The following is a 26,577-nucleotide window of genomic DNA, read 5'->3' on the forward strand; positions in this document are numbered from 1 at the left end:
AAAATGATTCCTATTTTTTCCCAAAGCTTGACATGTAGGTAAATAAAAAATTTCCCTCTCATCTTTCTCTCACTTGTGCTAATATTTGTCTTACAATGATGGAAAGGGATGCTCAGCTTCAATGACTAGAGGACAGACAATAGGGAATGGTACAGACTATGGTGAACTTAAGGGGCAGCTGTCAGCTATCTCTAGCTAATTCGTGGCATATTCTAAGCTCAAAATGTAGCCTGCAACAGAGTTACTGGGGAATCTTTTAAAAATTAATCCTGAGCCAAAAAACCAAAGATTCTATTCCCTTTGTTTAGAACAAGGTTCTGGAATCTGCATTTTAACAATCACCCTGAGTCAGCACTAACCAATAAAAATATAATGTGTTCTACAACTGCAAGCCACATTGTAACTTTACATTATGTGGTAGCCATATGTCTAAAAAGTAAAAAGAAACAGAACAAATTAATGTTAATAACATATTTCATCTCACCTATCATTTCAGCATGTGATCCTAATTAACAAAATTATTAATTTTTCCTACTAAGTCTTCAAGATTTGGTGCGTATTTTACACTACAGCGTACCTCAATTCATTGCAGCCACATTTCAAGTGCTCAGTTGTTATTGCAAGGCACTTATCTTTCTGGTTCATCTTTATGAAAATCATACTTAATACCGATTCCCATTGCTGAAGTATAAGCTGCTTGTCTTAGTCTGCTGAGGCCCCTATAACAAAATACTGCAGACTGGGTGGCTTATAAACAACAGAAATTTATTTCTCAAAGTTCTGAAGGCTGGATGTCCAAGATCACGGTGCCATTACAGTCAGGCAGGGGAACCTCTTCCAGGTCACAGACTTCTCATTGTATCCCCACAAAGTGGAAGGACTAGGGAGCTCAGCAGGGTCTCTTATATAGGAACATTAATCCCATTCATGTGGGCAGCACCCACATGACCCCATCACCTCCCAAAGGCTCTCCCTCCTGATACCAACACTTCGGGCAGTAAGTTTCAACCCGTGAACTTTGAAGGGATACAAACATTTAAACATAGCAGTGCTCGAAGCTCAAAAAATGTATTTGGCCCTCACGTGCTCTAATACCTCTCTCCAGCTCTGCCTCATATTAACCTCATGACCTTGGACGAGGGGCCCCTTCCCCGGTCAAGATGACAATTTCCTCATCTACAGCTGAGTCACTTGGACTAGGAGATCTCTGGAGACTCTTCTTTGACAGCATAGTGTTAATACACGGATTATCTGTCCTTTGGTCCCAAGAAAAGAGTATTTTTCTTTTCTTTCTGTCTTTGTTTTGTGATGCTTCTCAGGAAGTTAAAAGTGAGGCATGAAGGACCTGGTATAGACATGGTCTAAAGGCATGGTCCAAGGCATGACCTGGTTTAGTTAGGCAACCAGGAAGCTCCATTTCTGTGAGGCTGTGAGGAGGTGAGTCATCACCAACCTGTAAGGCACTCACACTGGGAGAGCCCACCTCTCAGAAAGAACGCTGCTCTCAACTTCATGCCCCCTGTGAGCAAGCTGATTACTTACTGTGCATATAATTTAAACTTCTGGTGTTAATTAGGACAAGTGAGACAATGCCGATACAACAAACAACCTTCAAGTCTCAGTTGCTTAAAAGAGAAGTGTATTTTTGACTCATACAACATATCCAATGTGGGCCAACACTGTTTTGAGTTTGAATTGTGTTCCCCCAAAATGCATATATTGATGCCCTAACCTCAGAATGTGACCTTATTTGGTAGTAAGGTCATCATGTAACTTGTTAAGATGAGGTCTCCTGGAGTAGGGTGGGCCTTTAATCCAATATGGCTGGCGCCCTTATAAAAAGGGGAAGTTTGGAGACATGCACACAGGGAAACAGCCATGTAAGGATGAAAACAGAGATGGGGTGATGTTTCTACAAGCCAAGGAATGCCAAAGGTTGGAAGCAAACCACTAGAAGCCAGGTGAGAAGCATGGAATAGGTTCTCCCTCACAGCCATCAGAAGGAACCAACCCTGATGACACCTTGACTTCCTTGACCTTGTGTTGATACTTCTAACTTCCAGAACTGTGAGATCACATGATTCTGTTATTTAAGCCACTCAGTTTGTGATACCTTGTTTACAGCAGCCCAAGCAAATTGTCCCCCAGCAGCCTGAGATAATGAATACTTTGCCATCTGGTAGCTGTGCCCTGTGGAACTCATGGCCTTCTCAGTAGTAAGACCCAGGGAAGAGCTGCCAGGAGGATCTTCCATGCTTTGTCCCAGGAGCGACACAGGCCGCTTCTGTTCAAAGGCTGTTGGTCAGGACTAGTCCTACAGGTCTTGACAGCAGGGCTGAGAAACAGACACCACGTTGGGTGACCATCACTCTCTGGCACCTTCCACCAGGGACCTTCCCCAGAGACTAGATATTTCTGCCAAGCAATGCTTTGCTGGGTGGTAACTATGTAGTCATTCTAGTCTTCTCCCTTTGTAAGTTGCAGGGGCGTTGGAAGAGCTATCAAGAAGTGCTAGAGGTCCGCGGACAGTTTCATTTCATTTCAGATGACCATTGTAATTGAACTGTTGTAACCTGAATTGGCTGTCAAGAGTGTTGTACCAAGACAGACTCAGCTCTGCATGGGTTCTGGGATGATAACTGACAGCAATTATGATGGGTGAACAATGGAAGAGAAAGAGAGTGTGTATACCATGGACTTGCCCCTCCAGTTCGAGGGGGAACAGACTTGGATGATGGGGCAGCGGTTATATCGGGGTCAGCATAGAAAAGGGGTCAGAATGCCTGAGCTCAGGCCTCTTTTCCATATAACATGATAAAAATCCTTCCCCAGGTATGTGTATCCCTTTGTGATTTTCAAACTGCTTGTACTTCTGTTACCTCGCTTGGTGTTCTCAACACTCTTAGAAGATACGCATTTTAGATAAAGGAAAAAAATGTTTCAGGGGAGTTAGATGATTTTCCTGAAGGCATGCAGTGTGAGTGGTTGTCAAAACCAAGGTTAGAACCTGCATTTCTCGCGGTTCCTAGCAGGAGCCCTTGCCATAGCCCTGGCACAGAGGCCTGGCTCTCATTAGTGACTGGAAAACCTCCTGGTCTCTGTTCTAGAAAAGTTTTTGAACCAACAACCAACAAAGAAAACACTTTGCTCAGCAGCCCATGAATAAGACACCCTCTTCCAGCAAGCTTGTGGAAAGTTCTTGGAGTGACATCAACAAGGAGTTGGCCGCCATGATTCCTCTTGACCTTCAGGACTCAGTAAGGTATGGCCGGTTCTGAAGGATGCATGGGTTAAAGTGCTTTCACTCCCTCCAATCTATCTCACAGGGCAGCATTGTAAAGGAAACCAAAGCTGCCTGCTCCGGCATTCAACAAAGAGGCCCTCATGGAAACACACATGCAAGCACCAAGCTCTTAGGTGTCCAGGGAACACAATCAGGTAGTCATTCCCCTCCCCAAACCACCGGCTTGAGAAGCTTTCCAAAGGCGCAGCCTGAGAAAGATTATTAAAGTGTTTCTTTTTAAGATGACTTTTTAATTGCAAAATGATAATATCCCAGCATCTCTGCCTCACTGACATTAGGGAAATATTTAGAAAGCGTTTGTGTGTCCTAAGAGAAAGGCTGGTACATAATTGCAAATTATTACCACTTTTGCAGGTCACGCTGACAAGATTATCTCCCAGCAGGCTGACAGTCAGAAATCTGCTTCTAATCTGGTGGTTTTTCACAGCTGGTAACCTTTTTATTTATTCCTGGATAGAATGGAAATGAGTGCTGTGTGTCTTCTCCTCTCACTTTCATGGACCATTTATCATATCAAAGCCCATTTGTCTGCGTACCAGCCTAACCAAATTAGGTAAACAAAGTTCTAGAAGCAGCCGACAGCTGTTAGCGAGAGGAGTAATCGCAAAACACAAAGCTTCATGGCAGCAGCTGCCACATAAACACAGTTTTCAAAAATATGGCAGCTCAGAGGCAGTTTCGGGAGAGAATCTTCAGAGGACTGTTAGAGTGATCGCGATGCTTAATTTGAAAAAGAGGTTTGAATTTCCAATTCCTTAATATGGTAGGAAAAGCCCTGTATGATCTGGCCCCGCCCATCTCTCTGAGCTCTTCAACTCTCTGTCCATCCCCCTCCGTTCCTGCAGTGCCCTGGTCTTCTTTGGGGTCCTCCAATGCTCTGAGCTCCTTCCACCCCAGGACCTGAGTGTGTACATCCCTCCTTCTGCTGAAAGGTAGAGCGAACACACAGACAACACACAGACACCTGCATGTTCATTCATTCACCCAACATTTACTGAGCATCTAAGGTACCAAAGGACTTGTGCCAAGTGCTATCAAGATACAGAGATAAATGAGACATTGATTCGCAAGTTCAGCCATCAGCACAGCCCACAGTTTGTGTTTAGACATCCGTATAAGAAATCATGACAGAAGCCAAGACTTGAAAAGCTTCCTAGGAGAATATATGCCCACAGTTGTTCTAAGAGTTTTCTGCACATTAACGATACAAAACAATCGTAAGAGGTAGATCCTGTTATTAGGCTCCTTTGAAAAGGAGGCTTAGGGAGATGATCTGGTCCAAAGTCACAAAAGGATAAAGGAAGGAAGAGGGGACGGAGGTCTGGGGCAGGGCCTGAGACTCTGCAGCCTAACAAGCTCCCGGGTGATACAGACGCTATCAATCCAGAGACCACCTCTGGACAAACAGGGCTCTGGAGTGGCAGTTCTCAATGTGTGGTTCCTGAAGCAGCAGCAGCAGTGTCACCCGAGTGCTTGTCAGAAATGCAGATTCTCAGCTCCACCCCACACCTGCTGAATGAGAAACTCCAGGGCAGAGCCCAGCTGCCTGTGTGAACAAGACCTCCAGGTGACGATACAGGCTGAAATCTGAGAACCACTGCCCTAGACAGCAGTGTATTCTCTAGTCTCCTTCATTTCTGGGTGTGGTTTTTTTTTTTTCCCTGCTGGACACTCTGTCTCATTTCCAGATGAGGGAAGAAGCCTTGATATCCTTACTGCACGCACGGTGGGGCCAATGCACAATCCTCCCTGGCAAGTCCTCTCAGTTTCTCAAAGATGGTGAATTGTGCGGAGCATTCCTAAAACCCCAGACCAGACCCCTGACTCAGCTTTCTCTAGATTCACCATTAGCCCCTTAAGCCTGAGTTATAAAACTCTCAAAAACCATGTGTATATACACACACATATATAGTTTATATACCTGTGTGTGTGTGTATATATATATATATATATATATATATATGTTTTTGATTTGATAGATTTGTGGTAAGATACACACTGGACTATAAGGAATGTTTCCAAGATCTAAATGTAACAACAACAACCCAACAGAAATGAAAACTGCTGAACATGTAGTATTACAGAAAAACACCTCACTCTGATTAACATGATATCAGTATTTGTTAGACAGAAGATTATAATCTCTTAATAAGGGTACAAGCAAAAGGGTACAATCATAATTTTATGAGCCTTGAATTTAATTTCAATAGAAATTGGAGACATTTGTTTCCACTGTATCAAATTTGCCTCTGGATTCTGGGAATCTGTACTAGTCAAGATAGAATGGGCTGAGTAGTAAATAAAAGAGATTTTCAGTGGTTTGTCCCTTTCATGATCACATAGCATGTCCAGCCTTGCGTGTGTGTGTGTGTGTGTGTGCGCGTGTGTGCGTGCGCGTGTGTGTGGTGGTGGTAGTGGGGAGGAGTGCTGTGCTCCACCCAGTCACTCAGGACCCCAGGCTACAAGAGCTCTGCCATCTTGGGACACAGCTCCCTCAGCCTGTGGTCCCAGATCCTGGTGCAGGGCAGAAACTGGAGACCTAGCTGTGGCTTATTCACCCTCTCAACCAGAAGTGGTGCACATCACTTCCACTCACGTTTCATTGGCCAGAACGAGTCTCATGGCTCTGTTTAGCTGCAAGGGAAGCTGGGAAGAGTAGTCTCCTGTACATCCAGGAAGAAAAAGAGAACTAGAAATTGATGAACAATAGTGATGCCTCCACACGCAGCTGAAATAAGTTGCATTTGCGTCTCCATAAGTGTAATAAGGTATCAAAATGAGTGACAATCAACTGAATAAGATCTCTACAAATCAGCACGTGTGAGACTGCCACTGATGAAGCATTTATTATGTGCCAGACACTGACTATCCTCTTTTGCATACATCATCTCAACAGGTGTGAAAGCAGCCCTCGAGGCGGTCCCATTTTTTACGTAGCCAGGGTAAACGTCTAGCCAAGATCTGAGGCAAGATTTGAACTCACTTCATCTGACTCCAGAGCACTCAAACCCAACCCATGCGCAGTCCCCATGGGTAACAACGCCAACCTCCTCCCATTGTTTCAAAGCTCCTGCTGGTTCTATATTGCCTTTCTGTGGACTGCATAGTTGCTTAAGTCAGATCCTACTAAGGATGGTCTTTCATCTCTGCAGGGCATTGTCTAGTGTACTGAGTCCAGGACCGCAGCCAATTAGAACTTTGTAAGGTCAGGTCTCTGGAAACATCATTAGTTAAACACACACACTTGTGTATACACACACACGCAATGCCCCCACCCCTCAGGGGTCAGCACAGCCTTAAGACTTGGATGCTGATCTATTCTCACTCTGTCTTCTGTTCTATGAGAGAGATGGGGGCCCTGGTCCTCCCCAGAGCTAGAGGAGCCTATCATCTGCGGACATGCTATGAGGAAAATGTCATTTGGAAACATTTAGCAGGACATAGACATGGAATGAGCAAGAGAGGAGGCTTCTTGCTTCCTTCCCTCAGCTCCCTGGAGGTTCAAAGATAAACTTCAATGCCATGAACATCTTGCCACCTTGCCCTTGGCTTCTGGTACGATTTCCTCCTCTTTCCCATTTGTACGATTCATGTTCTCCAGTTGTCTTTAGTTTTGTATCAAGCAAATCGTCTTAGACCAGTTTTTAATAGGCAGAGTATACATCACAAATAAAGGACATCAGAGGGCATATATGTATTCATATATACGCATATGTATGTATGTATATTTTAAGTCGCGATCAAATGGACACAGAAAAATAGACCTAAAAAGTCTCGAGCAAAATGTCATAGAGTGGATATGGACATTGGAGTGAAATGGTTTATATCCAAATCCTAGCCCAGATATACCTGCTCTGTGATGCTCAGTTGCCTATCTGCTCGCTCGCTGCCTCAGTGCACTCACCACACACACAAAAAAGAAAAGCATCCCCTCCTCGGAGGGTGGTTACCAGGGTTAACTAAGCCCGTCCGTGTAAAGCAATGAGCACACTTTCCTACAACGCCTCACACAGGGCTTGAAACATAAGTGGTTGTTGTTGATGCTGATGTGTTGCTACTGACCTCACCGTCCTTCACTTGGGGTAAGGAGCGTAAAACTCACGTGACTTTGGCAGAGGGTCCAGGAGGGGAAACTAGCAACTCCGGGGCTGCCAAGGTTGAGGGAGATTCTGTGGGGAGTACCTTCTTACCTAGAGAGAACAGGATGCACATTTTAATCTCTACACAAGGTCGGACAGGACTCACGTTGTAGAAACGATGAACATCTCATTTCCCATGAGGCTGTACAAATTAGCCTAGTTAGCTGCCCAGTATCTATTCGGGGAACAAAACGTTTCTTTAATTAGGAAGAAAGACAAACAACATTAAAAGAAACGTGTTCTGCTTTTTGTCCCTGCCTCTAAAGCACATCTGTATTCTGAATGACAAAGCAGAGAGGAAATACAGCCTGACGGGCAATGCCCTTTTTCCCAGAAGGATGACTCATCTCCTTAACATCCGGACAAGACACGTTTATAAGGATGGCAACTTTTGAGAGCCACTGGTTTGCATGTTTTAGGCTATGTCTTTTGCTTCCCTGTAGATACAATGGAGCAAGTTCATTTTAAATGCACAATCTTATAAAAATGTATAAAAGCAGGTACCAGGCGTATTTCATGCGTGTGTATCATCGGTACAGATATATCAGTGGATTTGTTTGTGGGCTGGTAACCTGGCCAGAATTCCAGAAAACAGAGAGTGGCTTACTCCTCTAGCACTTTCTCTTCCTCAATAGAGAAGCCAGGACCTCCTGGAGATAGCGAGGTAACTCCAACATCTTGACCCTCTTAGAAGATGCTCCTATAAGGTGATTCTCTCCCTCCCTCTCTCTCTCCCTCCCTCCCTCTCTCCTCTCTCCCTCTCCCTGTTTCTCTCTCAATTCATGTACTGGCCTCCGTGAATCCTTGCAGTATTATCTCCTGCCACTGGAAGATCGCACTGTGTCTTCAAACAAAGCCAGCTTCCCAACAACTTGCTAAGTGCTTTTATTCTTCTGTGTTTCTCCTTCCTTCTAGAATGAATGTCTAGCCTATTAAAACCCTTCCACTCCTTCAAAGCCCAGCTGAAATGTCTTCTTTCTTTCCATATTCAGTCAAAAGATATGCATGGATGAAGTGGGTACTGGGGCCACAGCAGAGGGAAAAAGATGCACTGGTACCCTCTCTCCTGGAGAGTAGATTTTAGTGGCGGTGAAGCAGAGAATTAAGGAAAACTAAATATGCGTCATATCACCTAGTGATGAATGCCACGAAGAAAAGAAAGCAGGGTGAGGGAATAAGGAATGGTGGCAACTTCAGGCTTCTCCATGAAATTGTCCTTTACCCTCAGGAGGAAATGATTCATCCTTCCCCTATTTCCTTACCCATCACTCTAATGTAGCACCACCCAAAGAGCTACATTCACCAACAAAACACCAGTTCAAATCAATATTAGTGGATATCATGGGGGCAAAAAGAAGTCTGTGGCCAAGTACATCAGAGAAAAGTTGGGCTAAACAAAGTAAGGGAGATTTCTTTACAGCTGAATATTTGGAAAACTTTACCATGTGTGGAATTAAAGGAACTTCAGATAAAATGAGAGGCAGGACAGGCTTGGAGGGGGAGGTCTCAGGCCCCTGCCATGCATAGTCAATTACTCCAGACAGGTTGAGACAGCACCTATATCTCCCACGGGAAGGTGTTGTCTGCTTTACTGTCCAGCAGAAAGAAGAAAACTCTTTGCCCAACAGCCCAGCCAATCAGAGACTGGAGCAGCCCCACCAATGAGAAACCTCCATACATTGGGCTCCCAATATCCTCCAATGGACTCTTTGGTTTTTATAGCCCTTCCCAGCTACCCACCCCCAACCTTTTTCCCTATAAAAGCAAATTCCCCTTCGTTGTTCTCTGGATTTGCCTATGATCTGCCATAGTTACAGGTCCCAAATTGCAATTCCTCAGGCTCTTCTCAAGTAAACTCACTTTTGTTGCTAAAGTAACTGGCTATTATATTATTAAAGTTGATACATGTTAAAACAGGTTCCATACCTGCAAGAGGAGGTACCAAATGAAGTCTTCCCAAAATATATTTGACCACAGTGCCCCCGTGGGTCTAAGGTTGCTTGGAACATACTTCGGAAAATACTTTATTTCCACTTCCACAATATTAATTATTTAAAGAGAGGTATGATAGCCAACCGTTGTGCCCAACATATAACTCAACACAGCTCACGTCATGTAGTAGGTATAAACAAATAAGCATTTTTGTTGGTAACAGCTTATTGTCTTGGGTAAAACTAAAGACCTGGTTTCAAAGCCCTCACTAATGTGATAGGTGGTGGGATAGGAATGGGTGCCCACTGCGGGGTATGTGAGCTTACTTTTTTTCTTTTGTAAAAGAAAAGAAGTAATGATGCTTGCTTTCAGCTCCATCTCCCCAAAATACCCTAGGGAAAAAACTCTGAGAATTTTTCTCAAACTAAGTTTTTAACCTGGAAGACACGGTAACCCCCTCTGTAGAGGACTTGAGCTGATGTTTCCAAGAAGGTAGCAGGACAGAAGGAGACTTAGAAACCCTTTGACTGTACTAATATGGTAACCGCCTTTAGATGTGGTTAAAGTTAAATTATCCAAAAGTAAATAAAATTTACTTCTGTCACATTAGCCACATTTCAAGCGCTCAATTCCCACATTCGTTTAGTGGCCACTGTACTAGAAAGTACCGATCGAGAGCATTTCCATCATTGTAGAAAATTCTACTGGACAGTGGCTGCTAGAAGTACAATCCTCCATCATCAGACCCTTGAAATTATTTCACGACAGCCCATGTTCTTTTCTGGCTTCCACTGAAGACCTTAAACCATGACCGATGCCCGCCATCCCAGACAAGACTACTGTGTGGTCACTTTAAGACAGCCCAGCCAAAGGATCCACATGGAACCAGAGGCTAGCAGCAAACGGAAGGCATCTCAAAGAGCGTCTCCATCTGTCTTTTTGCCCACCTGGCACTGGCACTGGCCCAGATACACCAGGAGAGGCTGCAGGCCACGCTGTAGTCCCTGTGAGCAGAGCACACAGAACATGGTTTCTGTTGAGGAAGAAAGAATGGGTTGGTTAAGGCACCAAGCCAGGTAAGTGGTGGAGTCTGGATTTGGGGAGGGATGTGAGTTTCCATCTCCTCTCACCAACCTGTACAAGCAAAAGAGTTTAACCAGGGTTGAGTGGTGAGTTCCTGGTGGGCAGACCCAACGCCAAGGTGAGGACGCAGAGGATGAATTCCCTGTAGAGCAGAATCTGTTTCTTCCACAGAGGCTGAGCTTCCCACATGCACTGGAAAATCTTAAGCCAATTTCCCAACTAATTCACAAGCTAACTGAGACCAGACTGCTTCTCATGGCGCTGCACCATCTTGCCATTCCACGCATCCTAGGCTGAGCCTTCGTTTAAATTACAAACTTCCCAGCACAGTTGTTACTGGAAATTAAACCTACTTGATCGTTCCATCACACAAAGATTACATGACGGTAAAGGAATCAAACATAGCTAATCTTTATCTCATTTCTAAATGTGTACGGAAATGAGACCCAACAAGGGTAGAAAAATCTGTGAAAGATGGGCGCCCATCAGTTTTTGGCAGGTCTGGATCACGGAAACTCAGAGATTTAAGGCATTTTAATATACCAGCGTATATCTGTTTTATTGTTACACAATGAAAATTAAACATGAATGAAAAAACGTCATGAATTACTTTGAAAAACCACATTGGCAGTCCCAGGAAATAAATTCCCAGCAATTTACATTTTTGTGATCCAGGGCCGTTCTAGAAGAATTTTTCCAATATTCCTTATCTAACCTTTTGTTCCCAGTCCACACTCGCTGCCAGAAAAATAAAGGACTGCCTCAGGTCATCGACTTCTTGGCTGAAGTGCTTATCCAGACTTCCTGGGCCTGGCTGATTTCCACTCTTCTATTCTATTTTTTCAGATTCGAGTCCCATTTCTCCCCCTTTCAAAGTGCAGACTTAGATCAGAATGATGCAAAGGTCTGGTTGCAAATGCAGATGCATTTGTATGGCGAATGAGGCCACAGCCCGAGAGACTACATGTTTAATTAGCCCCCAGAAGATTCTTGCGCAGACTGAAGGTACTTGCCACCATATTTGACATCAAAGTCCTCAACAACGAGGATCAACCGTCAGGTGTCCCTATATCTCCAACATCCAACTTGATGCCAAGCCCAAGAATGAGCGCTCAGCCTTGAAAACATGCTGAACCAAATTCACAAGCTCTTTCCTTTTTAATGGGTCTTTTACCAAAAAGCAAGGACCACATTAAGTAGGGATCTGTACACTTCAGCCCACTTTGTACAAAACAATCCACTCAACTTCCCTGGAGTCTCTCCTGAGCTGGACCTGCCCCAGTTGCCAACTCCCAAGCCCAGAAAGGAAGACTGTTCCAGTGCTACCAGGAAGGGTACCTCCTGGCACTGGTGGGCACCAACTGCCTTCCCTCTGGGGATGCTACATCACTCAGTGTTCAAAGGAGGTGGCCTTATCCTCTCAACATCAAACGTCTCCCTTGGGAGCACTTAAACTAGTGTCTTCACCCATACAACAGAATCACCTAGAAGCTTGCTCACAAATGCCTGTTCCTGGATGCATTTCACCCTGAGATAAGTACGTGTAGGGTGGGATTCGGGGCGCTTAGATGTCCACACAGGCTCCTCGCCCCCAGATGATATTGATGCTGAGGACCCCTGACCCATTCATAAAGGAATTTCTACTTCAACCTAGTCCTCAAACAACACTGTCATCTTCCTCTGCTAAAAGGGGAGAAGGCTGTGCCTCCTTAACTCTCTCTGACTTGCCAGGGGGAGGGGTGAGGAGTGGATGAAGGTGATGGGAGAAGTGTCTACTCCTCCAATACCCAGCCCAGCAATTGTAACCGTCATCCCCTGATGGATACGTGAGAACGAATCTGAAAGCTGTCTCCTGAGACTTCCCTGCAAGAGTTTAGAGACCCTCTGCAAACTGAGGAAGGAGTGGAGGAAACTCCCGTTTCTTGAGCTTTATCTCCTTAGGAAAGTAATGCTAAGTGCTCAGTGTTTCCTTATACCTTACCTTCTCGCCACAGCCTACCTAGACCCCACTGCCTACCCCCAGACAGAATGAATTGCTTCCCCGCTGCTCCTGGCCCCCAGAGCACTTTGGATCCCCTCCCCGGTTAGAGCGCTTATCTGGCATTAACCCTTATTGTTGCAGGTCTTTTCCCCAGACTTCCTTTGCTCCAAAGGCTGGCTGGTATTTTCTTTATCTCTGTACCACCCAGGCCTGGCCTTAAGTTGCTGCTCGACAATGTTTCCAGGTGGGTGGACTGCAGATAAGCTTCACCCTGGCCCCTGGGATGTGCTTTTTTGAGAGAAATGCACATGGAGGTGTTGGCTTTGCAGGCTGGCCTGAAGCTTTTTATAGCTTCGCTTTTCTTCAACACGTTTTCCAGAATTATGTCACTACAACAAATCTGTGTGCAAAAGCTACAGAGACAAGTCATTTCCTCTAAAAGACATTGCCCATTAATCTTGAATCCTGTATTGTTTTGCAGATATATATATCTTCTTATTATGATGCATTTCACCTTGTGATGTTCCCTGTGCTATGGCTTCCAGCATTACAAAAGCCATAAAAGCTAAGTGTTTTTCCAGCAGTATTTCTGATCTTGAAATTAGATGCCCTGCATATAGCCTTGGTATACAGCAAAGCATCTCAGGACTCTGCTTTTTACATGAAGGCAATCCAAACTCCTGCTACATTCTGATTTTCTGATGTCAGGAGTATGGATGGGGATTTTTCAGAAGGTTTAAAGCATTTTTTCTCTAGTTCCTTCAGCGCAGACTTTTGGAAGAGCTGCCCCCGCCCAACTGCCTCCAATCTCTCCTCACTTCCAATCCATCTCCCACCCTGATTCCACAGAGACCTTCCTGAAAACCCAGACCTGTTATTCCTATTCCTTTAGAAAGAAGGTCAACCTCCATCTGCTGTGGCTTCCAAAGCCTTTTCCTCTATTCCCAGGGCTCTACTCTACAAAATGCCCTTTCTTTTTTTTTTTTTTTTTTTTTTTTTGCGGTACACAGGCCTCTCACTGTTGTGGCCTCTCCCATTGCAGAGCACAGGCTCCGGATGCGCAGGCTCAGCAGCCACGGCTCACGGGCCTAGCCGCTCCGCGGCATGTGGGATCTTCCCAGACTGGGGCATGAACCTGTGTCCCCTGCATTGGCAGGAGGACTCTCAACCACTGCGCCACCAGGGAAGCCCTGAGCTTAGTGGTTTTAAAGGTCTTGGGAACCGTGGCCCAACTGTCCCATGACCCAGGGCCCCATTGTGATTTTCATGGGCCCTACGTAATTTTGGGTTTATTGACACCCCTTCCTCCATAAAATAATAAAATGAATTCTATTTTAAGATTGCATTGGTATAAAGATGAATATAAGCCAGGCTGGATTCATTATTATATTTTGCACATTACTGTATTCATTTTCTTCCTTCAGAAGAAATTAAAATTAAAGAATTTTCATGGGGTCTTGAAATTATTGAGGACCCCAGGCATTGCACCTTCTGTGCAGGATGGAGAAGTCAGCCTAGCCTTCAGCCTCTGAAGTGACCTCTTAAGTGTCAGCTCAAACCAGGCTCCCTCTCACTGGTCTTCTCCAGCTACTTCTGGGGTCTTTGCACAAACTTGTCCTTCTTCCTGGAACGCTCTCCCTGCCCTTCTTCCTCTCGGCGCATCAGAATCCCCTTCCAGTATAGATCACTGTGCTCTGCCCTCAGTTTCTGATCCAGCAGCCCCCGGGTGGGACCCAAGAATCTACCTATTTTTAACAGCACACAGGTGGTGCTGATGTGGACGGTCGTGGCTGGTCCCAGGACCACACTTGTAGAATAGCTGCTTTCGACGTCAGCTCCACTGTCAATCTCTCTGATTAGCCTTCTGATCTGTTTCTCCCTCACATGCTCTCCAGGGACTAAGGACTTCTGCTTTATCTATGTAATTTTTGATTCGTGTCTCTCTCTCCCATTTGACTGTAAGCTCTGCGGTGTCTTTTCGCTCACTGCGGGAGCTGCATCCAGCACAAAGTACGTGCTGGGTAGTCATGTGTTGACTGCTGTTCAGAAAAGTTGAACCAACTTGACCTCCTAGCAACAGTGAGTGCGAGTGTAAGAATCCTCTCAACTCACCAGCACTACATTTTCACTTTTTTCTTTTTTCACTGTTGTCAATTTCAGAATGCCTCACTTACCTCCGGCATTTGACGGACAGCTGAGAGCTACTTTGCGCGACCGGGAGGGCGCGGCGTTTAAGCACCACTAGCCCCGCCCTCACGTCTCGCCCCGCCCCGATCCTCCGCCTACGGCTCTCGGCTCAGTCCTGCTTCCGACCCTAGAACCCGCCCCATCCCCGCCTCCGTCCCCAGGCCCCGCCCCATATCCGTCCCCAGGCCCCGCCTCTCTCCCCGCTCCAGGCCCAGAGCTGCTCTGCGCATGCCCGTCCGGGCGATTTGTTTTTCACCCCCCGCCCGCCCCGGGAGGAGTTACCGGAAACAAACTTTCCCGGGGAAGATGTGGCGATCCTGTGCTCCCGAGAAGCCAGTCAGGTAAAGCCTCCCCGGCCCTGGCACCCCGAGCCCTGCCTGGCCCGGCCTTGATCGCGGCGAGGCCGAACAGATCGCTGGCCACGTATGACCGGCGCCTTTTGGCTACTTTTTGCTGAGCCCCCTTGCCCACCCTCCGAGCCCGCTCTCCGGGCGCTCACCTCTCTTGGCCGCTCGCAGGGTCCCTGGGCCTTCGCAGCTTCTCCCGCCAAAGACAGAGCCGTTTGTGGCTATCGTGGGTGCACACCCCTCCCCCAAGGGCTTCCCTCTTCCGCTCACCCGGTCTCCGACCTCAGGGACTGCGAGGCCGCGCCAGGCAGCTCAGGGTTCAAGGTCGGGATCTTGGGTCTCAGTTACGTAACCTCTCTGAGCCAGGACGTGATCGTGTTTTCACCTTAATGAGAAAAGCATGGGAAGAAGGTGAGATGAGCCCATGCCCAGAATGGGGTGGCTGCTACTGTTGGTGTTTTTATGGCGATTACCCCAAGGACCAGCCCCCTAATGGGGACGTTTTTGCAGACTTTTGCTTCTGCTGGTCCCTCTGGTCAGTTCTGGGTGCTTCTTAAAAGCCATACTTTTAAGTAGTCCCTCGCATTCCCGGTAGGGACAGTTTCCTTTTCTGGACGCGGGCTTGTGTGCACGGGATGCGCTCTGGAGTCTCCTCCAGTGCCAGCATTCCGTTTCTCTTTTCAGGCCATTTGGTCGCTTTTGACATCCACTGCTGTTACCCAACCACATTATTGATCATCCTGCCTCGTAGAAAGAAGCAAAAACTAGCAAACATCTCTGGCAACAACTGCCTAAGGACTGAGACATTTATGATAACATGTTACCATTCCTTGGACCCTGAGTGTCAGCCACAGAACCATGTCATTTAATCATCACAAATATCTTCAACATGTCACAGATGAGGAAAGGGGGGCTTAGAGAGGTCGTTCCTAACACTTTGAAACCAGTTCTGCCTCACTTAAATACCCAATTTTGCCCCTTATGCAAAACTGCCCTAACAATAGAAAAGTTAAAATCAAACTGTTAGTTTCTAGGGCTGCCATAACAAAGTATCCCAAACTGGATGACTTAAAACAACAGAAATGTATTCTTCCACAGTTCTGAGGCTAGAAGCTCAAAATCAAAGAGTCAGCAAGGCCATGCTCCCTCTGAAGGCTCCAGGGAAGGACCCTCCCCGCCTGTTGCAGCTTCTGGTGGCCCCAGGCATTCCTTGGCTTGTGGCACCATCACTCCAATTTCTGCCTCATCTTCAAATGACCTTCTTCCCCATATATGTGTCTCTCTGTGTCATCTCCTCTTCTTATAAGGACACCAGTTATTGGATTTAGGGCCCACCCTAATCCAGGATGATTTCATCTCGAAATCCTTCACTAATTGCATCTGCAAAGATCCTGTTTCCAAATACCATCCTGTTTTCAAATAATGGTTGTTTTGGGGAGGGGACACTATTTAACCCACTTCACAAACCAGCAATAAAATACACCTGTCAAAAGGACCAAAACAGACCCATAGTTATGGAGTCAGGGCATCATTTGTGGTTATAAATCTAAATACTTGGCTTTTACTAAGTCACAGGTGGACCCAGCCATCTATGTTGTAACAAGACCTCTGGGTGATTCTGTTGCTGCTTAAGTTTGGGAACCACTGTTACAAGGCATTTGAAGACAAGGGTTTGATAATGTGACATAAGGGCCAGGTTAAGAGAAAGTCCTTAACCTTACGATGGTCTAAGCTTACAGTGACTTGCTCTGCAAACCTGTCTTCCTGAATATTATTATGGATTTCAACACTGAGCTATTGCACTGTTGAAAGAATATTTACCATTACTTAAAATTCATTTAGCTTTTGAAGTGAACTCAGGTACGGAACTGTGTTCTTAGTAGTTTTTTGTCTCATTTTAGCTTGCCAACAGTCATGTGATTTGGGTATTATTACTGCTGCCCTATTATTAAAAAGTACACTGAGATTCAAAAATGGTAAATGCCAGGACACACAATGAAGCAGAAACACTGTCAGGATTAGGAACTTTTTTTTTTTAGGAGTATAGATGCTCTACAATATTCTGTTAGTTTCTGCTGTACAATGAAGTGAATCAGCTATATGTATATGTATATCCCCGTATCCCCTCCCTCTTGAGCCTCCCACCACCCCCCATCCCACCCATCTAGGTCATCACACAGCACCGAGCTGAGCTCCCTGTGCTACATGGCAGGTTCCCACTAGCTATCAGTTTTACACATGGTAGTGTATATATGGCAGTCCTAATCTCCCAGTTTGTCCCACACACCCCTTCCCGCGCTGTGTCCACACATCCATTTTCTATGTCTGCCTCTCTATTCCTGCCCTGCAAATAGATTCATCTGTACCATTTTTCTAGATTCCACATATATGCGTTAATATACGATATTTTTTTTTATGACTTACTTCACTCTGTATGACATCATAACTCTGGTTACTAAACTGTTTGGTTTGTTTCCATTTTAGAAACAGTTTGATAGATGACGCTAAGGCCCGCTTAAGAAAACATGACGTTGGGACCAAATATTCTCACTTGTTGTCTAACAAATGTTCCATCCTTTTACCATTGTTGGCTAAAGAAGGAAAACTCTACCTGTTGTTCACCCTTCGGTCAGAGAAGGTAGGTGACAAGAAGGCTCCTTCCATTAAAGTCTCAGGACATGCGAAAACCCCAGGAAATGCTGTCACTGGCACTTATATTGAGGTTCTAGCTTCTCAACTGTACTCTCAAAATTGTGATGTTCGAGAAGTACATGAAGCCACAGGATAACAGGGCTGTTTTGGAGAAGTTTTGGAAAGTAAAATAAGTAATTTAGCTAGCAAGTAATTTAAAATACTTTTAGGCCAGGGTTTCTTATCCAGCCATTGGCATTTGGGCTGGATAATTCTTTGTTGGTGGAGTTGCCCTGTGCATTATAGGATGTTTAACAACATCCCTGGCATCTACCCACTACATGCCAGTAACACACACACACACACACACACACACACACACACACACACACTCACACACACTTTTGTGAGAACCACAAATGTCTCCAGACATTGCCTACTGTTTCAGCAGGGATGGGGAGGGGATAAAATTGCCCCCACTGAGAGCCACTGTTTTAGACTACTCCCACCCCAGGTATAATGTGAAAATTCTAGAGCACTGATGTTGACAGCCTGGACCCTAAGCTGGCTGCCTGTGTTCAAATGCAGTCTTGTTGAAGCTGTGTGACTTTGTCCTAATTAATTACCCTCTCTGTGCTGTAATGTCTTCACTTGCAAAATGAGGACAAGCTATTAGTACCTGCATCACAGGGCTGCTGTGAGGGCTCTACAGGGTAACAAATGTAAAGCACCTAAATCAGTGCTGGCACTTGGCAAGCATTCAGTAAGTCTCAGCTGTCACCATTAGTGTCATTAGCATGTGTGGCCTGAGTTTTTACGATAAATCGTTCCACTTTAAAGAAATGTTGGGCTTGGGAATGGAGTTCCCCTGGGTACACCCCTGGGTACTGTCACTCTCCCTTGCTATTGGGGGTACTTCTGAGGAAAAGTTGGGGAAGCAGTCATTTCAAAGTTATCCTAGTACAAAAAACAAAACAGGCCACAGTAATGAGAAAATAGGCTTTGTAAGCAGAATAAGAAGTATCCCTTGGGTGGGGTCAGGGGGAAGCTGAGGAATCAGCTGAAGCTTTTTGGGTTTGGGATTAGACATGTGTGGGTTCTCTGTGGTCTAGGTCTGGCAACAGTGGCATAAACACATGAGATGATGAAAATCCAAGTTCCAAGGGGAGGTACTCAGTGGGAAGCAGGAACCAGGGTCTGTTCCCAGCTCTGCCAAAATCACCAGAGAAGCACTGAAATATATTTTTAATATTATCAGACAGACAGACAGTAATGTAGAAAATCTAGAGAACCCCAAAATGGGTCTCGGTTTCACTCGGAGTTGCTTTGCCTATTGATTATTACGTAAGAATCATCTTAGACCATAAATTCTGATGTGAAAAGGTCACATTTTTTTTCAAAGAAGTATTTCAATCTAATTACATCTGACTTTAGGCCCTATTTGGCTGTGGGAGTAAGAAATTCCCTGAGGCATTACTGGAGCTGTGTCCCTCCCTGGAGTCATATAAGCAGGGCCCCAGGAGACAGACAGACAGACAGATGATAGGTGATAGATGATAGATAGACAGACAGACAGACTGATAGATGATAGATAGATAGATGATAGATAGATAGATAGATGATGGATAGATAATAGACAGATTATAGATAGATGACATGATAGATAGATAATAGATTATAGACAGATTATAGATAGATGATAGACAGGCAGGCAGATAGATAGGCAGGCAGATAGATAGACGATAGATAAATAGACAGATGATAGACAGATGATAGATGATAGGTGATAGATGATATAGATAGATGATACACAGATAGATGATAGGTGATGATAGATAGATGATAGGTGATGATAGGTGATGATAGATAGATAGATAGATGATAGATGATAGATTATAGATAGATAGATGATAGACAGATAGATGTTAGTTTATAGATGATAGATAGATAGATACATGATAGACAGAAGGACAGATAGATGATAGGCAGATAGAAGATAAACAGATAGATGATAGACAGATGATAGATAGATAGGTGTTAGATAGATAGATGATAGACGATAGATAGATGATAGGCAGATAGATGATAGATAGATGATAGAGATATATATATATATGATATATATAGATATAGATATCTGATATATATAGATATCTGATATAGATATAGAATCAGAATATATATCTGTATCTCAGAATATATGTATCTATATATATACCTGAATCACTTTGCTGTATACCAGAAACGAACACAACATTGTAAATCAACTATAGTTCAATGAAAAAACATATTAAAAAGTTTTTTCTTAAGGGTTAATTTTATATTATGTGAATTTGACCCCAATTAAACAAACACTTTAAAAAATAGTCACTTCTAGAACTGTTCTGAGGACTCAGGGAAAAGAAATCCACGTGAAGCAGCATGCCCAGAACATGGTAAGCACTCAGTAAAGATGATTGATGACATTGCTGTTTTCATTCTCCTTTTGTTCCACTTTTTCTCCTCATCCATGTAAATTTGTTTGTGTGTATATGGTATCTTTGGAGGGCAAGGAGAGAAAAATCAGAAGTGAGGGTAGTTCTCCAAGTTCATTTTTTAAAAGGATTCAAGAAAAAAAAAAAAACTTTTCTTTTTGGTCGCATTCCCACTTATTACCACGAGTGTGGGAATGGTCTCTGGCACAAGACAGAAATTCAGTGCATACTTGTTGAATGAGTGAACGGTACCAAGCTTGGAATCACACACTGCAGCTCTTTTCTTTCCATATCCAGCTGAGAAGGTCACCTGGAGAGGTCTGCTTTCCTGGAGGCAAGTACGAACCTACAGATGCGGATGACGTGGCCACGGCTCTCCGGGAAGCCCAGGAGGAAGTGGGGCTGCATCCTCATCAAGTGGAGGTCATCTGCCGCCTGGTACCAGTGCTGTTTGATGTAAGGCTTGGGATGGAACTCGGTTTCTTAGACTCTCATGAGCTCACAGTGGATACGCTATCTTCAGGGTTCCATGTTTGGCCAAACATGACCCTCAAGAGTGCTGTACCGAGTCAAGAGACTGGTTCATGTGTGGACTTCGCCCCTTGTGAGCTAAGAGGCCTTAGGCAAGCCCCCCTTCCTGAATGGGCCCCTTCTTCCCCATCCAGAAATGAAAGGGCTGAACTCCATCAGTGGTTTTCAAACCAGGTGCTGTGGAACCCTGCAGATGCCTCAGAATTGTTTCATTAACATTCAGTTCACATTTATTTTTCTCCAGTATGCATTTATTTTGAGAATTCTCTTGAAACAATAATACACACTTGAGCATACCAAATTTCAGCCCCTCGGAGGCCACCAGGGTATCACTTTTGCCCTAAGGATACTCATTTTTGCACATACCGTGCAACCAAGTTTCTGCATGTCACATTAATTGAGCCGTATCCTGAGATCACTAGGGAAGCTGTTTACAAATAGTTACTACTTGTAACTGCATTTCTGTGTGAAGCAGGATTTCCTTGATAGTATATACCAAACAAACAAACAAACAGAACAACAAAATGAATCCTGGGGCTGAGACAGCCAGACCTTATTTCATATGAACTGAACACAACAATTTCGTTGTTGTACTAATTGACTTTAGAAGAAGTAAATACTAATTGACTTTAGAAGGAGTAAATATGAAGTTGGATAACAGCGTTGTTTTATCAGTATAACATTATTCATATAAACTTTTAATTTTAGAATAGTTACAGATTCACGGAAAAGTCACAGAGATATCCCAGAGAGTTCTCGCATACCCGTACACGGGTCCCCCCATTATTGACGTCGGACATCACTGTGGTACATTGGTGACAACTGAGAAACCAATGTTAGTACATTACCATTACCTAAACTCCACTCTTGTCTTTTACTAGTTTTTCTACTAATGTCCTCCTTTCTGTCCTGGATGAGATCCGGGACACCATGTTGTGCTTGGATGTCATGTCTCCGTATTCTCTGATCTGTGACAGTTTCTTAGCCTTCCATTATTTTCATGACCTTGACGCTCTCGAGGTGTACTGGTCAGGTGTGTTCTAGAATGCTCCTCAGTTGGGGTTTACCCGATATTTTTCTCCTGGTTAAGCTAGGTTTATGGGCTTGAGGGAAGATATCACAGAGGTTAACTGTTCTCATCACGTGTCAGAGGTAGGTGTAAACTTTTTTATGTTTTAAATAATATCGGGCTTCCAGGTGAACTTTTATGTCAAAGGAAGAATCCCACTGATACCTAAAAATTAGAAAACCAGATCGCCCTTTGTGAAGATCGGTGGTGCTGAGATATGTCTTAGTTGGGTCCATTTTAAAAATAGAAAGGTCACCACTCAAGGGAGATTTCGTTTGGAAGAAGCTAATGGCAATAAATGCATCCTTGATGAAAAAGAAATGAGACGGAGAAAAGGAACATGGGATTAGGACAAGATACGTGTCAATTACTTCCTCTTCAACTACGTTTTCTACTGGGAGCCCGTTTCAGAGGATGTCTGCAAATCCCCCAGCACATCTTAGGGATTGATTTTAGAACTCTTGACAAAACGCATAATGGTTGTAAGTTCCCAAAGTAAGAGTAACTCCATTTCCAAGGTCCCCAGGAGCTACTGAGTTCTGCCCTTGAGGGGATAGGATACAACAGTGTTCACAGGTGTTTATGGGTCTTCAGGAGATTTCCGTGGACCAGACGCTCCCGGAGCAGGAGGTTTCTAAGATGACCTGCTCTTGATATAATGCTGATCACGTCAACGAGAAATCAGAATGAACAAAGGCTTTCAAGAAAGGTGTACTGTGTTTAGAAGTGCTAGTGAGGGTCATTTTGTTTTCTGGACCTTGCAGATCTTTTAAATGTGCTACCAAAATGCCATTTATTTAATGCTTAGAAGCATAATCTAATCCAGTGGTTCTTAACTGGGGGTAATTTTGTCCCCCAGGGAACACAGGGCAACGCCCAGAGATGTTTTGGGGTGTCATTGGCTTTTACCCACACCCGGCGTTAACCCTCCCACGCATTCCAGCCCCCAACCTGCTTGTCCTTTTGTCATACACGTATGAACTTCTCTCTGCAAAGGCCTTGGGGGACAGTTCTCCTTTTTCTCTGTACGTGGCCCATACCTGCCAGTCTCGATCCTTTTCTTTGCCTCCCAAAGGCCCAATTCCTGTAACATCTCAGTGGTGTACCCTGACTTCCCGGGATGTTTCTAAGAGCCTGCAGCTTCTTCCAGGGGCCCTAAAGCCTGCCTCACCCTATGTCCACAGCAGAAGCCTGTCTCCATGGCATTTCAACTCAGCAAATGGCCAAATTCAGAGTTTTATGGGTCCTAGGATGTCTGCCACGCACCACCCTTTATTCCCCTGCCAATTCAGACACCTGTGTTTCTAGAGACCGGATGTCCAGAGATGCTGCTTCATCCACAGATTCCCACAGTCTCTCTTACTCCTCTAAGCTTGAACCATGTTAAACGTGCCTGACTCTGCATCTGAAACATTCAGTCTTAAACCATGATCTCCTTTTGAGGCTTTGATTTTTTTTCCCCCACCCATTTCCTCAGGCTCTGACATACCAATTTAAGGGCCAGCACTGCCATGCAAAGTCACTCTCCATGCACCTGCCTAACAAGTGTGGCCCTCAGTCCTCGGGAGGGGATGAAATCTGAGCTGCAGCTGGGAACGCTCCACCGTCGTATTTAAGCCACCCGCTAGTGTGCCATCTTGGAGATATGGTGACACGTGTTTGATAGAATTTGAGTGTGTGGGCAGCAGGCCCGTGGTCGAATCCTGGTTTCTGCCAAGTGTTAGCTGGATGTGACCTTGGGCAAGTTTTTTCTTGTTCAGTTGCCATTGTTCAAGCTTCCTCGTGGGCAGGTTGTTGTGAAGAATCAGGGGGAGGGTGTTGGATTCTAGAGAAGGTTATGGTCTTTGAATGGAAATAGCAGCCACAGATGCGTGCTGAGCAATACTCCAGGCTCTGTCCAGATGCCTTCTTAGTCATTTCAGGCCGTGTTTCTGATACACACACCAGCAGCTTTCTTCCAAGACCCGTGCCCTTGGACTACTGGAACCGCCTCCCCTGATGCACAGAGAGCCAGCACTGCCTTGATTTACTTCCAGCTGGGCCGTCCTCAGCCAATGACTGAGCGGCATGAAAGCCCAGCCCCCTCATCTCGTGGGACAGACTCGAAGGTGCACTTTACACCCCGCAGGCCCCCACAGCGTCCTTGCCTGGCTCCCCCCTACCCCCATCCTTGCCTGGCTCCCCCCCTCCCCGTCTTTCTTCCCCGAGCCCTTCCTCACCACTTCCTTAAGAAATCACTTGCATCTGAGTCTTCATCGCAGAGGCCGCCTTTGGGGAGCCCTGGGACAGAAGAGGCTGAGCCTTCACACAGGGCCAGGCACAGTGAGGGCTGCTGCTGGAACAAAGCCTCTGGCCTCTGGCAACTCATGACCCCAGATTTCCCACTCTAAGGGTGTCTCAAGTCTGTGCTCCCATTCTCCTCTCCTGGTCCAAATGTTGACTTTTCATCGTTAATTGGGTTAATGGTCTGAGTCATCACTGTTTTTTTTTTTGGCTGCACCACACGGCATGTAGGAATCTTAGTTCCCCGACCAGGGATCGAACCCGTGTCCCCTGCACTGAGCGCGTGGAGTCCTAACCACTGGACCGCCAGGGAAGTCCCAGTCATCACTGTTCTTAAACATGCTTTAGCTGTCCTTCCTCAGAATTTTCCACAGGCCTGTTTATCCTCCTGTAGAACCCCAGCCTCACAATGTATCCCTGGATTTTCCCACCCACTTCCTCTTAGGAGTTCTCCCAGGAATTCCTGATTCTTCCCACTTTCTAATTCAAGGTCATGCAGCCCTTGTCAGCTCCTACACTAAACTCCAGTCCTCCCCCTCAAGATTTTCAGTAGTATCTTTCAGTTAACGGCACCCTACATTCATTTCAGCACAGTAGTGGTTGCAAACAGAAATCCCCCCACTTATAAGCATATATGTTATGTAAAACAGTATATATATACACACATATATATATATAAAACATTTTCCACAAATGGGAATATGCCACAACTAATATGATGTCGCTTTTCTATTGATAAGATGGCACATACTTGCCTATACCGATAAGGAAAGGTGTCTATCACATTCTTTTTAAGGGCTGCATCGTTCCCCATGATATGGATATAGTCGTAATTGGTCTACCCTAAATATCCATTGAGCAGTGATAACTTTGGTTTGGGACTGTTGCAAATAATGCTTCAGTCTTGTACGTTTATCTTTTCTCACTGGTAGGAATTTATCATACAGATGTACCCACACAAATGCAATTTCAGGGCCAAAGGGAGCACATTTTTATAATATTACTAAATCTCTGTTCCCAAAGATTGTACCAATTTATGTTCCCCAAAAATATCATTTTCAGATTCATCTGAGATGCTGCCTCAGTTAGGGCAGAGACCACTCCCATTTAGGGGGACATAAAGTTTACTTATGGAGCGAGTTCTATGTAACTGACTGCTTTGGCCTGTGAGCTTAGCTCATGTAGAAGTGGAAGGCTTTTAACCATGCTTTTTTTGAAACGGTATGTATTCACTTCTCAGTTTGTATCTTTTGTGTTTTGCTTTCAGAGAGATACATTGATAACCCCTGTTGTAGGATTTATAGACTCCAACTTCCAGGCCAAGCCTAACCCCGATGAAGTTAAGAATGTGTTCCTGGTGCCTCTGGAATATTTCCTGCATCCCAGCGTCTACCACCAGAATCACCTGACACGCTCTGGCCATCATATTATTATTCACTGCTTTGAGTACACGAACCCTGAAGATGGTGTGACTTATCATATCCGGGGAATGACTGCAAAATGTGCCTTGTTTGTTGCCTTAATTATTTTGGGGAAAAAACCCTCCTTTGAGGTTGAATTTGATCTCAACGATCTGATGTCATCCTCTGAAGAGTCTTTACTGAAGCTTCATAAACGTGCTACAAGCAAGTTATGATTTATGAGACCAATACTCAAATAACTCTCTAAACGGTGTTTGTGTGGGCTTTTCCACAGAACAACAATAAAGCCAGCTGTTGGAATTTGACAGGTACGAATGTTTCCTGCAATATGAGGGTAAAAACCTTGCCTTTTTTCCAGTTCCCCTCTCTTATCTGAAAAAGCAAAAGTCTTTCAAAAGTAGGAAAATGGGGACTTCCCAGGTGGTGCAGTGGATAAGACTCCACACTCCCAACGCTGGGGGCCCAGGTTCGATCCCTGGTCAGGGAACTAGATCCCACATGCATGACACGACTAAGAGTTCACGTGCCACAACTAAGAAGCCCACCTGCCACAACTAAGACCTGGTGCAACAAATAAGTAAATAAAAATAAAAATTAAAAAAAAATTTTTTTAAGTAGAAAAATGTGTTTATACTGTTGCATAATTTCACCCACAGTATATCTAACAATGCTTTCCTTACACATGTAAGAAAAAGGATCAGGCACATAGTAGGCACTTAATAAACATTTGTTAAATGTATGATCTTGTGGCGTTCATCTTGTTTGTAGGAGGTAATACCTCTATCTGTCGTTACATGTGACAGAAACTTCTGACCAGCCATCAAAATCCATCCTCCTTTTCTTATCTGGCAATAGCGTTGAATCTGAGCCCATAGCTGCCCAGGTAGAAACAGCATTACCTAAGTTCTGGTGCAGTTAAATGTAACTCTGAAATTTAACTTAAGCCAATGGAATGTGAGTGAAAATCGTTCTTGCGGTCATCTCCAATTTAAGGGACAAGCCAGATTCCCTGGATTCTCTTTCCCTTTTCCATGATTTATCTGCAACCCAGCCGTGACTACACAGATGAAGACAATTCCTGCAGGAAAGTTAGTGCCAAAAGATGGTAAGAGCTTGACTCTCTGAATGAGTCTGTGGAGCAAAGCAGCCCACCATCCTGGACTACCCACTTGGGACTGTTACACGGGAGAAAAAT

The 26,577-nt window shown here is 44.8% G+C and overlaps 1 protein-coding gene across 2 annotated transcripts; it reads left to right on the forward strand.

Annotated features, from left to right (window-relative positions):
* The first annotated feature begins 14,875 nt into the window (after positions 1–14,875).
* Positions 14,876–26,121, forward strand: NUDT7 (nudix hydrolase 7). 2 transcript variants are annotated; one of them, XM_032614301.1, is made up of 4 exons: positions 14,876–14,967; positions 17,458–17,611; positions 20,376–20,534; positions 25,229–25,693. In XM_032614301.1, the coding sequence occupies exons 1-4, from the start codon at positions 14,933–14,935 to the stop codon at positions 25,595–25,597; spliced, it is 717 nt and encodes a 238-aa protein (XP_032470192.1). In that variant the 5' UTR covers positions 14,876–14,932; the 3' UTR covers positions 25,598–25,693. The 2 variants fall into 2 exon arrangements, 1 of the variants encoding a protein (XP_032470192.1); XR_004347061.1 differs by having other exon boundaries at positions 14,877–14,967; positions 20,376–23,786; positions 25,229–26,121.
* The last annotated feature ends 456 nt before the right edge of the window (positions 26,122–26,577 follow it).

Source organism: Phocoena sinus, chromosome 19 (assembly GCF_008692025.1).
Source record: "Phocoena sinus isolate mPhoSin1 chromosome 19, mPhoSin1.pri, whole genome shotgun sequence".
NCBI lineage: Eukaryota > Metazoa > Chordata > Mammalia > Artiodactyla > Phocoenidae > Phocoena > Phocoena sinus.